Genomic DNA, 13,000 nt, shown 5'->3' with positions numbered 1-13,000 from the left:
AGGGGTAAATTTAGTTTACCCCCCCCCCAAAATTTACCCCCGGGGTAAAATTTTTGGGGGGGGTAATTTAAATTTTATTAAATATATAGTATAAAAAAATTTTTTTACTAGAGATTTTTTATTTTGGGGGGGGTATTATTATTTGGTGGGGTAAATACCCCCTCCTAAATGGTTGGGGGTGCCTACGGCAACCCAAGGGTAGGGGTAAATTTTAAATGGGGGGGGGTAAAATGAAAATATTTTTTTGGGGGGTAATCGCCCTATTACCCCCCCCCTCCCCTTGGACGTCTATGATCATTGTCTATGAACTTTTCTCAAGTGTCTCTTCAAAGCACTCCTAAATGTGAAAGTTCTGCTGCAGACTTCACATTGAAAAGTGACATCAGTGTTGTGTGTCAACATGTGGTTTCTCAGGGTCACAGGACGGTTGTAGGATTTATCACATTGGTTGCATTTGTATGGCGTCTCTCCTGAAATTCAACAAGAACAAATTATAAGAAGACAGTGGCAGGGAGGGAGTGTACATTGGACTGTAAAGTACACTGGTACCCGAAGTTTTATCACCACATTATCTTATTGCTTTGGGACCTTTTTAAAATTCCGTTTGTTTGGTTTCATACTAGGAGTGTGCATTCTTTTCAACCAAAATATTTTATCTATAGAAGGGGTAATTTTGTTTATTATTATTAAGGATGTGTATCAGTTTATTGTCCGTTGTCTTAAATCTTAAGAACCCTGGATGGTAGGGAGGGGGGGTTGGAGTTAGGTTGATAGCTAAACAACAAGCCAAAACGGCCATTTCCCAAAAGTGTACAAACTTCCTCCCCCTCCCCCATCTTGATGAGAGCTTTCCCCATATCAAGAGGTATAAAGTTAGGTCAGTGATATGACAATGGTAAATAGTTTGATCTTACATACAAGTTAAATCCAGCATGATACTTCTATCAACAAGGCAAAAACACCATGCAAAAAAGCAGTGCTCAACAAATCAGACATATGTATACTACCCCGTCCCGGATTTGAAAAATTTTGTTAAAATTTTTGCCCCCAGCCAAAATATGGTTGATTTATGCATAAAAATGACCCATGCAAAATATTTTTTCTTTAATGCAAAAATTGCGACGGTACAAGCACTGCAAAGTTTTTAAAATCTGCAAAAAAACCCTGTTTTTATGGCATTTTTGGGGCTTTTGTACCATCCCAATTTTAAAGATTTTTACAAAATTTCAATTCAAGTGAGTTGATATATACCTGAAATTTACCAAAAAAAATGGGGGCAGTCTCAATTATAACATATGAAGGTGTAGCAAGTAATCTTCCAAATACAAAATTGTCAAATTGCATACATATATAATAGGATTGGGCCGGATACTTTTTTGGATGGATACTTGATATCTGGCTGATTTATAATGCCGGATATCCGGCAAATATATGTTATTTGGCCGGATATCCAGTTATTCGACCGGATATCCGGTTATTTGGCCGTATATCCGGTTATTCGGCCAGATATCCGGTTATTCGGCCGATGTTCTTTTATTTGGCCAGATATCCAGTAATTTGCCATATAACGATTATCTGTCATTAGAAATCAACCGGATATCCGGTATCCAGCCAAAAAAGTATCGGCCCAACCCTATTATATATGTATACAATTGTTTCTTCTTTACAGTAAAGTTACTGATAGATCCAGGGAATGTTTCAGTTATTACCACTTAAATAAATTAGAGGATCAACCCTTCTCTCAGGTGCCCAAGAGTCCTTTAGGAGCGATACCGCTAGAAAGTACTATGGAGAAGCTCTTCTTGTGAAAATTAGATAATTTTTAACATTATCTTTTTATGTGTCATTATTCATTGTTTATCTCTGTTAATTTTGTATTGACTTAATGAAAAAAGATGTCTTACCTTATAAAAGATGTTCGGTGCTTTCCCTCAAAGTGTCTTTTGATCACTGACAACCCCTTCCTCCTTATATTAACTTGCAAGGGTTCTTGGTACCCAATATAAACTATCCTAACCTGACCTTATATGATTAAGAAACAAACTAGAAAATATCCCTTCCTTTTTTCAAGGTCGGAAGATGGGGGGGTGACGTATGTGCTCGACTTGGCACTTGAGAAACTGGCAATAATTTGCATTAAACTTATGTCTTCAATATATCAAAAACTAAAGCTATAAAGCAAAAGTACCGATTGCAGAGTTGCTACACTTTCTAAACCCTTATTGTTACACGAATCATCAACCAAAATTTTAACTTGCTTAGATTAAATAAATGAACTAACCTTTACGGAGTTCGTTCAGACTCATATTATAGAAAAGATTTGCATTTAATAAGTATCAGAAATAGGTTGGACAAAATAGGCCGTTTAATACACTAGTCCCAAAAGTTTGAAAATAACCTTTAAAAAATCCCTCTCAGTTTACTTTTAACATCCAACTAAACTCAAGGTTGATCATATTATTTTCTTCTTTTTTTAGCAACATTTTCTGCCTTTATAGTTCTACAAATTTCTTTATTTTTACCTATCTTTTAATATGTAAATTAAATTAATATGATTTATGTCATTTAGACTGAAGAGGGTGCAATGTCCACCAAAATATATTTCAATAAATAGCTGGGAAGTATCAAAGACTTTTTCACTCAGTGAATTTATCACCTTTTCTTATTCGTTGACTTAATAACTTTGAGGACTTTCAAAAAACTTTGATGGATTGGTTTATTAATTTGAGTGTTCAATCGTTTCTATCACTAATTTTAATCTACAGAAGGGTTAATTTTGTGTATTATTAATGGGGATGTACATCAATTCATTAGCCATAGTCTTATCCCTTAGATCCTTCAGTAACATGTTATTTCTTGTTATGTAATATAAATGAGTGTTCTAGTTATTATTAGACTTTGAGGACAGGGATCTAGAGGGATAAGACAATGGCTTTTAAATTTATTTGTATATCCCTTGATGATACACAAACTGACCCTTTTTTGTTGATTACATAGTGGTTGAAACGTTTGATCACTAAACCTAATGAACCAACCAATTAAAATTCAATAAAAGTCTCCAAAGTTGTTGAGCCAAGAAATAAAAAAAAATGTTATTATAAACCTTCCGGGACTAGTGTATTAAACAGCCCTATGACCACTCCCTCCCTAGTTATTATTAGACTTGTGATACACTCTTGTATAGTTCAGGGAGGGAGGGGACATTGAGCTGTTTATTAAATTAGTCCCCAAAGTGTTATAACGGTGTTTTCTTATATTTGGGTTAAAACATTGGGGAAATTCAGTAAATTTTATTTGGTTGATTTATTAAGTTAAGTGTTTAAAAGTTTCAACTTCTAGTCTTAATCTACAGAGGGGATATTTTTTTGTATCATTATTGGGGATGTACATCAATTTATTAGACATTGTCTTATCCCTTTAGATTCTTGAATAACATGTTATTTCTTGTTATGTAATAAAAATGAGTGTTCTAGTTATTATTAGACTTTGGGTACAGGGATCTAGATAGAGAAGACAATGGCTGATAAATGGTCGTGTATACCCCATGATTATACACAAACTTACCCTTTCTGTTTACAATAGGTGGTAGGAACGTCTTATTAAACCAATTAAAATTTCAAACAATCTAAAAAGTTGTTGAGCAAACAAATGAAAAAGTTTTTAAAACTTCGGGGACTAGTGTAATTAACAGCCAATTGTGCTCTGCCTCCCTAGTTATTATTAGACTTTTGGTACACTCTGGTATAATTCAGAGAGGGAGGGGAAATTGGACTGTTTATTTCACTTGTCCCCAAAGTTTTATAATTGTTTTTCTAATTCATTAGGTTAACAACTTTTGAGAATTTTATTGAATTTTGATTGGTTGGTTTATTAAGTTAAGTGTATAAACGTTTCAACCGCTAAGTTTAATCTACAGAAGGGATAGCTTTGTGTATCAAACAAATTTCATACTTATATAATAGAGGTAGGCCGGATACTTTTTTGGCCGGATGATTTATAATGTAACATATTTGGTATCCGGCAAATTACCGGATATCCGGCCGAATAACCAGATATCCGGCCAAATTACCAGATATTTGCTAGATATCTGGCCAGATGTCGGATATACGGCATTATAAATCAGCCAGATATCCAATATCCGTCCAAAAAAATATCCGGCCAAACCCCATTATATATGGATGCAATTTGACAATTTTGTAATTGGAAGATTACTTGCTACACCTTAATATGTTAAAATTGAGACTGCCCCCATTTTTTTTGGTAAATTTCAGGTATATATCAACACACTTGAATTGAAATTTTGTAAAAATCTTTAAAATTGGGATGGTACAAAAGCCCCAAAAATGCCATAAAAACAGGGTTTTTTTCAGATTTTAAAAACTTTGCAGTGCTTGTACCATCACAATTTTTGCATCACAGAAAAAATATTTTGCATGGGTCATTTTTATGCATAAATCAACCATATTTTGGCTGGGGGCAAAAATTTTAACAAAATTTTTCAAATCCGGGACGGGGTAATGTATACATTACAAATAACCAATTATGACTTACCTACCATTTTAAAGAGCCTAAATAATTACTGTTATATAACAGGATTGGAAAGGACATTTTAAAAATATGTCTACCTGTATGGCGATTCATGTGAAACTTTAAGAGTTCCATTCTTTTGTAGGCCGCACTGCAAAGATCACATTTATATCTAAAATGAACATTTTTAAACAAAATTTCCAAAATATTTGCAAAAATCCTTTAAATTGTTTTTTTTTTGCTTTAGTTTTATGTTTACATCTGAATAGAGGAAATATGCTCGAAACAATTTTTAATGTCTGAATAGATATGTAACATTTATATTTTGTTTGTGAGTTAACCTCTTATATAATGAATATGGAGATGATTTTAAAAAGAACTAGCGGATACTAAACGCCACTCCGTATTTTGGGGTAGAGAGGGGCAAGAAAAAGGGCCAAATATAAAAATAAAAAGCCTAAATTCACCACAGGTCCTACGTGAAGCCTACCTAAATTAGAGAACCCATTGTTTTTAGTACTACTTGAGATCTTAAGCTAAAGACAAAACAACATGTTACTTTATGTAATAGGATATTTAAGTCTTGGCCATATAGTTTAGGAGTACAACAAAAATTATTAAAAAGTGATTAAACTTATTTTAAAAGATTTAATACTAGCGGATACACCCTAAAGGCCTCTACGGGCACTACAGGGAAGAGAGGCCTCTCCATTTTCAATAACAAGGATGACAACATCCATAAGTAGGAAAGCACAAAAACAATGGATAAAGTGATTTATAGAGCAGATGTTGAGTTGTCATAAAAAAAGTTGAGATATTATGCAAAAAATCCCTATATCTTTCGAAAATAAGTAATTTTGCCTCTAACAGCATGAACGACAGACATTCATTAAAAAAACAATGTAAAAACTAGATGCGCACAGGTTATAGGAATCTTCACTAAATATTTGAGATGTCTTTCTTCAATGGTAACCGAGAAAATCACATTTACCCCATATGATTACGGATTGAATGACGGACAAACAAAGTGAATTATATAGTAGCTTCTCTACTAAAAAATTACCTTTTTTCATGATTATGCACAAGATAAATATGATCACTCAGACTAATCACGTTCTTTCCACAAGTTGGACAGCTTTTCAAACTAAATAAAAATTGTTTCATACAAGTAGAAACAACAACATTGGATATATCATAATTTGGATGATAAACCAGATTTTCAGGTTCTCTAATAAAGTGAACCAAATGAACTCCTATTAGATGAACAAACTGGCCAATATGCAACCTAAATTGATGACTAATTCTATATCCATTACAACAACCTTTTGTACAAAAAATAAATCCTCTTGAAACTTCTAATTACAGACAAACAAAGATACAGAGAATTTGATAGATGATAATTTACCAAGGAAAAGTTTTAACGTATATCTCATATAGGAGTCGAGTAAATGGCATTTACATTTTAAAAAGACCATCCTTTTTAGTGCTAAAGACTGACAGAAATGTTATAAAAAAAATAAGTAGGTAGAAAATCTTTTCAATAACTTAGCCGCTGATTAAATGAAATTTTTTCCATTGAGTCACGGACAGATGGCAACAGAGGGATTTTGTAAGTTACAGAGAAGCGTTGCTATTTAAAAAAAAATCGAAATAGTTTGATCAATCTTTTACTTTTTCTCTTTAGTATGAGTTCTATAGTGATACTTCAATGACCTCTCCACTGCAAAACATTTCTTACACACATCACATTGAAATGGTTTCACAGTACTATGTTGCTCAACGTGCAGCTCAAAATCTTTTTTGGTTTTGTATTTTTTGCCGCATGTAGGGCATACTCGAAGATTTACTGTGGAAAATAATATTTTATGTCCTTAAAACATAAGGACTGTTACGTATTTAGGGTATTTTAGGCTATTTTTCTGTACATTCTTACCCCTATCAATACACAGAAGCTAGGGGTGTAGCCGCTAGTGTAGGATTGAAGTAAAAAACATATGCTTTATAAGCGCCTAATAGAACATTTTTGACTACTTTTTGTTTATGAGAAAAATAAGCCATCTGTAAATAAAATATTATTTTCCTAAATGGATAAGTTGAATGTGAACTCTAAGTCTTTTCTGGCTTTTAAATTCCTTGTTACACTAAAAAGAAACTTTTTTTTATGGAAATTAATCTTTTATCTATTAGTGAGTATTACACAATCATTTCTCAATCTTTTTCAACTTTATCCTTATATAAAAGTAACAGGATCTTTGTCTGTCTGTATGTATGAAGTGTACAAAAAGGATCTCGCTGAAAGCTATACAGATATGATTCTCCTTTCCATTGTAGGTTCTAATAGGTCTTGAGAAGGTCTATAGCTATATATTTTGGGTTGAGGGTACCACCACATTTGCAAGAAAACAAATGACCCCCACAACATAATTTGTTTATACTTTTATTTTTAAAATCAAAAGTGCCCCTGAAAGTCTCTAGGGGCGTAGCCACTAGTATAGTTTAAAGGAGAGAAGCAGACTAAAGAACTGTTGCTTCAGATTATTTCATGAAGACATAGAAAAAAAGTTTCTTTCCTGTTTGCAAGTGTAAATTTGGCCGGGATGTTCAGTATCACAGTGGTTTTCTAGAAGCTTCTGCAAGCTAAATGCCGCGCTGCACACTGAACACACGTGAGTTGGCGCATTTTCGGAAACTTCATTTTCACCTTAAATATTGTAGTTTAAATGTTCTTTTTTTATTTAGAAACAATAATATTAATATTTCTATTGGCAAATAAAAAATGCAAGAAAATTCTGAAATAGGTGACATACGTAGAATTTTATCTTTTTTATTTTTTGTTATTATAATTACCTACCTAAAGATATAGCAAAAATGTTATATTAAGAAATTTGCAATGAAAAAAAAAATTAATTCTTGAAAATATTAGGAGATAATTTAATGGAGAAAGGGGTAATTTTACTGACATTGGTTAATTGAAGAGTAATAATGTTGTTAAAATACAATACAGTGTGTTTTTATTTAAAGTAACAAAAGTATTGCTTAATTTAACCCAATTACCATTGACTGAAATTAATGATCAATATCTTATCCTATTATATAAAGTAGTAAGCGTTTTTTGTCTGTCCCGAAGGATCTCGCTAACCGCTGAACCGATATTGTTCTCCTTTACAGTGCAGCTTCTTATAGGTCCTTGGAATGGTTTAAACTATTTTTGGAGAGGGTGTATTCACCCCCTTCCTCCCCCCCCCATTAAAAATTTTTTTTCTCACACTTTTGAAACTCAAATTTAAAATGGGATGAGGTCGACTTTTCCCCCTCCTACCTTAAGTGCCCCTAGAGGCTTCTAGGGGGCGTAGCCGCTAGTATTATAAAAAGTACCTGGATGTGATGACATTGTGTTTTCTTTCTTCTTTAATAAACTTTGCCCTTTTCTTTTGATAGTTTTTACTTCCTTTTTGATAGATATTTTGTTCAAACTTTCGGAATTTGCATTAGGTTTAATTAAAGTATCATATTTAAGTTTTATTTCTTTGTTTGTTTTATCATTTATTTCAACATACACTGTTTTGACCTCTGCGGTTTCTGTTAGTTCATCATTTCCTAGACAAAAAAAAACATAGAAAACAGATAAAGTAAATTAAAATTGTCAATAACTTAAATATTACCTTCTTGATTTGCATCAACAGCAAGTGCATCACAGTCATCTGTTTTTAATTCACAATCAGTTTCTCTTTTGATGTCATCATTAATTTCAATAATTCCAAAAGTAGTTTCTTCATGGTCAAAACTCATTTCTTGTACAACAATATCATCATCATTGAAAGCCTTTTCGTTGTCACTTGTATAATTTGTACTGAGATTATCCTTTAGGTCTTCAGTATGATCACTTTTACAATATACTGATATCAATTTGTTTTCATGCATTTCAGGAGGTTTATCGTCATTTTCATGTACATTAAAAGTATCAAGATCAACTTTAATATCATCTTCATGCATGAAATAATTATGAAAATTACAACTATTCAAAATATCCACCACATCATTTACCTTTTTTGATGTATCCTTATCATTATTGTTTGATATATTTTTGATAATATCATTGTATAAATAATTGTTGTATGCAATTAATTGACAACATTTGTCAATGGCACTGGATGAGATCTGAAGAAGTGTTATGAAAATATCGGGTATATTTAGATTTTGAGCTTTGTCTTCGTGAATTTTTAACTGCATCTAAGAAAGCAAAAATATGATTAAACAAAATTCGTAAGTATGAATCACTGGTCGCCAAATGTGTTTTTCAGATGTAGGAAAAAATATCTCAGTTTTTCTTTGGGCTAGTAACATGTATTGGCATGTCAGAAATGTAAAAACTAAAAACAAAGAAATTTGGACTGTTTCCTCATAAGATGAGAAATAACCAATTTAAGTTAATTGATTATCTGCATCTTGTCTGATATTGGTATGCTGTGGTTTTTAAAGTCACAATATTTAGTAGAAAAGGTTGTCATCTTTGAAATTCATAAGAATCACCTGAATATTGGCCAAGAAACTGTAAAGTTCTTTTAAGAAATCATTTCGTATATTGTCCATTTTTTTAATTAGCTTTCCCTTTATTCTGAAATAATATACATAATATTTAATTTTAAAGTAAAAATGCAAATTTTTATTTTCAATAAGGTTTTAATAAGATATAAAATTAACAAGCAGGTAACAACTAGTAAAGAAGCTCCTGTTTATAAAATTAAAATGAATAAAAAAATATACAGTAAAGGTACTAAAAAAAAGTTAACAAACAATTTTAGGTACTTTGTTATTTTTTCATTTGATTCCACCCGATTGAAGTAACAAAATATTATTTTGTTTTCTTATGAACCCGTTGATAGTGCCTCTTCAAAGCAGACATAAAGCTAAATGATCTTGTGCAAATATCACATCTAAAATGTTCCGCCTTGTTGTGGATATTCTTGTGCTTGTCCAAAGTTTGTTTATCCTTGAAAGCTTTTCCACAAACATCACAAGAGTATGGTCTCTCATCAGAGTGGTGGTACATTTTGTGCTTTTGTAAACCATTTGGCCTTAAAAATAAAAAGTAAAAACAATTAAAATAAAAAATTAAAGGTTACATAAAAACATACATACTTTAGTTTCAATATCATAATCAAAATTATTGTCTATAACTCCAAGTCTTTATTTGAAAGCCAATAATCACCAGGGATCTAAGGGATAATACAATGACCGAAAACAGGGGCGTCCAAGCTTTTTATTTTGGGGGGGGTAAAATGGCCGCAAATTTTTTTTACCCCCCCCAAAATTTTTACCCCGGGGGGTAAAATTTGCTTGGGGGGGGGGGGGGGGGTAATTACCCCCCCTGAAATCTGTTGGCAGGGGTAAAATTTGTTTACCCCCCCCAAAATTTACCCCCGGGGTAAAATTTTTTGGGGGGGGTAATTTAAATTTTATCAAAAATTTAGTATTAAAAATGCGCGCGAAGCGCGCAAAAATTTTTTTTGTTAGAGATTTTCTATTTTGGGGGGGGTATTTACTCCCCCAAAATTGTTTGGGGGGGGGGTAAATACCCCCTCCTAAATGGTTGGGGGTGCCGTAGGCACCCCCAGGGTAGGGGTAAATTTTAAATGAGGGGGGTAATCGCCCCATTACCCCCCCCCTTGGACGCCTATGACCGAAAAATTGATGTACCATGTACATTAAGAGATATAAGTTTTCCGGAATTTTAATGTAGGGAGTAGATTTGAAATCTGCATCAAAGGGGGGGGGGGGGCGAAAGTGACACTTTTTGAAACCAAAACTAAAAGTCAAAGGAACTCAACTAAAAAAAGTGTTACAGGTCTGACATTTTGCATGGCAGTTGCTTTATAGGGGTACAATATGGAACTGTGAAGAAACGGCGGCGCAACCGCCGAAAACCGCCGAGAAAAGGCAACAAAAATTACGGCGGGAAACGGCGGTTTTCGGCGGTTGCGCCGCCGTTTCTTCACAGTTCCATATTGTACCCCTATAAAGCAACTGCCATGCAAAATCTCAGACCTGTAACCCTTTTTTTAGTTCAGTTCCTTTGTTGACTCTTAGTTTTGGTTTCAAAAAGTGTCACTTTCGCCCCCCCCCTTTTAAGGATTTTTTATAAAATTCGTTTTTTTGTAAAATTCTTTATCTAAAAGCGAAAATACATTTTAAGTTAATTAATTTTGACCAATAGGATAGGTGGATTTTAAACTACCTGCGCTCTAATTGGTTGAATGATGTACGACATCCAATCAGAGCGTAGATTTTTTAAATCCACCAATCACAGATGCCAAAATTAATTAACTTAATTTGTATTTCCGCTTTTAGATAAAGAATTATACAAAAAACGAATTTTATAAAAAATCCTTAAAATTTGATGCAGATTTCAAATCTACTCCCTACATTACAATTCCGGAAAACTTATATATCTTAATGTACATCCCTGATGATGATAATACTCAAAACTACCCCTTCAGTACATTAAAATTAGTTATTGAAACGTTTGAACGATTAGCTTAATGAAGCAACCAATCAAAAAGTTGTTTAGCCAACCAATAAGAAAACATTATTATAAAACTTTGGGGAGTAGTGTAATAAACAGCACATTGTCCCCTCTTCTGCATAATCACATGCAATGAACTTTGAAAAAAAAGAACCAATTAAGTTTAGCAATATTCTTACTATAAAAATGTTATAATCTGGATAGAAATAAAGATAGCAAGACAGCTAGATACCTTCTGAATGTCTGTCCACAGTGTTCACAGCTGTATGCCCTCTCTTCAGAGTGTGTTACCATGTGGTATTTCAAATATCTCTCATGCTTCACCACCTGCATTAGTTGAAATTGTAAATTGAATTTATTGCCTTTAAGAAAATGGCCTAAAACCATCCAGGGATCTATATGATGCTTGCATAAAATGAAGAACTCCATTAATTCAGTAGTTATCGAAATCTTAAGCTAAAGACAAAAAATTAAATAATAGGATAATATGAATTTGAATAGTCTTCACTTAGCTGGTTATTTAATTATAATAAATCAAACAAACTTACTAAAGAGTGATATACATACTAAAATTGGTTTACCTTTCCGCACACCGTACAGGAAACAGGCTTCTCCCCATGTACCATTTCCTTAAAAAGTGCCATTTTATAAAAATACCAGCGACTACGCCCCTAGAGGTATCTAGCGGAACCTCAAATGTTTTTTTTTTTATGTTAAGATCAGTTGTTTACCAAAAATATTTTCTCAGCCATTAGATGGGGTTAGTTAGTTTTTTTTGTAATTTCTCTTGTGAGGGTGGTTTTACCCTCCCTCAAAATAGTAATAAACCATCCCAGGACTATGAGAAGCTACCATGTGAAGAAGAACCATATCAGTTCAGTGGTAGGCGAGATCCTTCGTTACAGACAGACAGAGATCCTGTTACTTTATTATAAGGATTGAATAATTTACAAATAGAAATATTTTAATCAAAAAGAGATGATTTTTACCTTGTGCTTTTTGTCATAGTTCTCTGATTTAAAACTTATCCCACACAGATCACAGGAATAAGGTTTCTCATCTGAATGGCATTTCAAATGTCGCTCATGTGCCTTTTTTCTATAGAAACTTTTACCACAAGTTTCACATGTATACTTATCATGCACAAAAGTTTCTTGGTGTTTGATCAAGTTTTCTTCTTCGCGAAACAGAACACTGCATATGTCACATTTGAATTTCTTTTCAGTTTTGAATAACTTTGTTTTCTCACACATGCCTCGTTCAATATGCCTGTCAAGCGACAGCTGATTTAATAGTTTCTTTCCGCAGTTGGAACATTCTGTTGTTTTTGGAATTGTTCATTATAATTTTTATTTTAAGGGCTCATAAAATGACCTTTATTAGAGCAATTGGTTAAAAGTTATTCGAAAAAAAGTAAAAAAAAAGTTGGCTACATTTGATTTAGCTGTTTTTGCAGTGGCTTCTACAAAGTATCCAAAATTTTTAAAAAGCTGTCATTTTAACCCAAAGATATAAAAAATAATATTAATAACAGAAATAAAAAATATTATATGGATAATTCCAAACCTAACTTTTTTCGTGGGCCATGAATTTTAATGTGTCTTGTCAAGTCAATTCTTCGGCTAAAGCTTTTAGCACAAATATCACATGAATATGGTTTTTCGCCAGAGTGAAGCTTCTTGTGAGTCGGAAGATTGTTTTTGGTGATATATTTACCACAAATATTGCATTTTCCCATAACAGCTCTGTTAGAAATATCAATATTATACTCTATCATGAAAATGTAATAACTTTTATTTGGATACCATTTCTTATTAATTTAGGTCCTACCTACATATTACAGCAGAAACTAGAAGTACCACAGATCTAGTAAATTCCAGAAGTTAACACTTTTCCCTACATTATCCTTGTTTTTGATAAGGTCTCCAAGCTTGTATATAATACCAGAGA

The 13,000-nt window shown here is 32.8% G+C and overlaps 2 protein-coding genes across 3 annotated transcripts; both read right to left on the bottom strand.

Annotated features, from left to right (window-relative positions):
- Nucleotides 1–163: 163 nt before the first annotated feature.
- Nucleotides 164–9,150, bottom strand: LOC145334664 (uncharacterized). Of its 2 annotated transcripts, XM_080180213.1 has the most exons (9): nucleotides 9,058–9,150; nucleotides 8,190–8,757; nucleotides 7,903–8,124; nucleotides 7,100–7,228; nucleotides 6,610–6,670; nucleotides 6,199–6,375; nucleotides 5,591–5,671; nucleotides 4,626–4,699; nucleotides 164–470 (listed from the first exon to the last, which is right to left on the bottom strand). In XM_080180213.1, the coding sequence occupies exons 1-9, from the start codon at nucleotides 9,115–9,117 to the stop codon at nucleotides 295–297; spliced, it is 1,548 nt and encodes a 515-aa protein (XP_080036339.1). In that variant the 5' UTR covers nucleotides 9,118–9,150; the 3' UTR covers nucleotides 164–294. The 2 variants fall into 2 exon arrangements, with proteins under 2 accessions (XP_080036339.1, XP_080036340.1); XM_080180214.1 differs by lacking the exons at nucleotides 164–470; nucleotides 4,626–4,699 and adding an exon at nucleotides 5,003–5,063.
- On the bottom strand, nucleotides 9,137–12,835 carry LOC145334667 (uncharacterized). Its single transcript, XM_080180217.1, has 5 exons — nucleotides 12,617–12,835; nucleotides 12,040–12,368; nucleotides 11,632–11,679; nucleotides 11,283–11,377; nucleotides 9,137–9,602 (listed from the first exon to the last, which is right to left on the bottom strand). The coding sequence occupies exons 1-5, from the start codon at nucleotides 12,825–12,827 to the stop codon at nucleotides 9,380–9,382; spliced, it is 906 nt and encodes a 301-aa protein (XP_080036343.1). The 5' UTR covers nucleotides 12,828–12,835; the 3' UTR covers nucleotides 9,137–9,379.
- Nucleotides 12,836–13,000: the final 165 nt, after the last annotated feature.

The sequence above is a fragment of the Acartia tonsa genome, chromosome 12 (assembly GCF_053477335.1).
Source record: "Acartia tonsa isolate MP-2025a chromosome 12, ASM5347733v1, whole genome shotgun sequence".
Classification (NCBI taxonomy): Eukaryota; Metazoa; Arthropoda; class Copepoda; order Calanoida; family Acartiidae; genus Acartia; species Acartia tonsa.
The sequence above is the reverse complement of the archived record's forward strand: the minus strand, read 5'-3'. Positions and strand labels throughout refer to the sequence as shown.

Coding starts and splice junctions, on each gene's coding strand:
- LOC145334664 (XM_080180213.1), bottom strand. CDS start 9,117: ATGGACAATATACGAAATGATTTCTTAAAAGAACTTTACAGTTTCTTG. Junction 8,758..9,057: donor GTTTCTTGGCCAATATTCAG/GTGATTCTTATG, acceptor TTGCTTTCTTAG/ATGCAGTTAAAAATTCACGA. Junction 8,125..8,189: donor TGTTGATGCAAATCAAGAAG/GTAATATTTAAG, acceptor TTTTTTGTCTAG/GAAATGATGAACTAACAGAA.
- LOC145334667 (XM_080180217.1), bottom strand. CDS start 12,827: ATGATAGAGTATAATATTGATATTTCTAACAGAGCTGTTATGGGAAAA. Junction 11,680..12,039: donor ACTATGACAAAAAGCACAAG/GTAAAAATCATC, acceptor GCACTTTTTAAG/GAAATGGTACATGGGGAGAA. Junction 11,378..11,631: donor CCTGTACGGTGTGCGGAAAG/GTAAACCAATTT, acceptor CAACTAATGCAG/GTGGTGAAGCATGAGAGATA.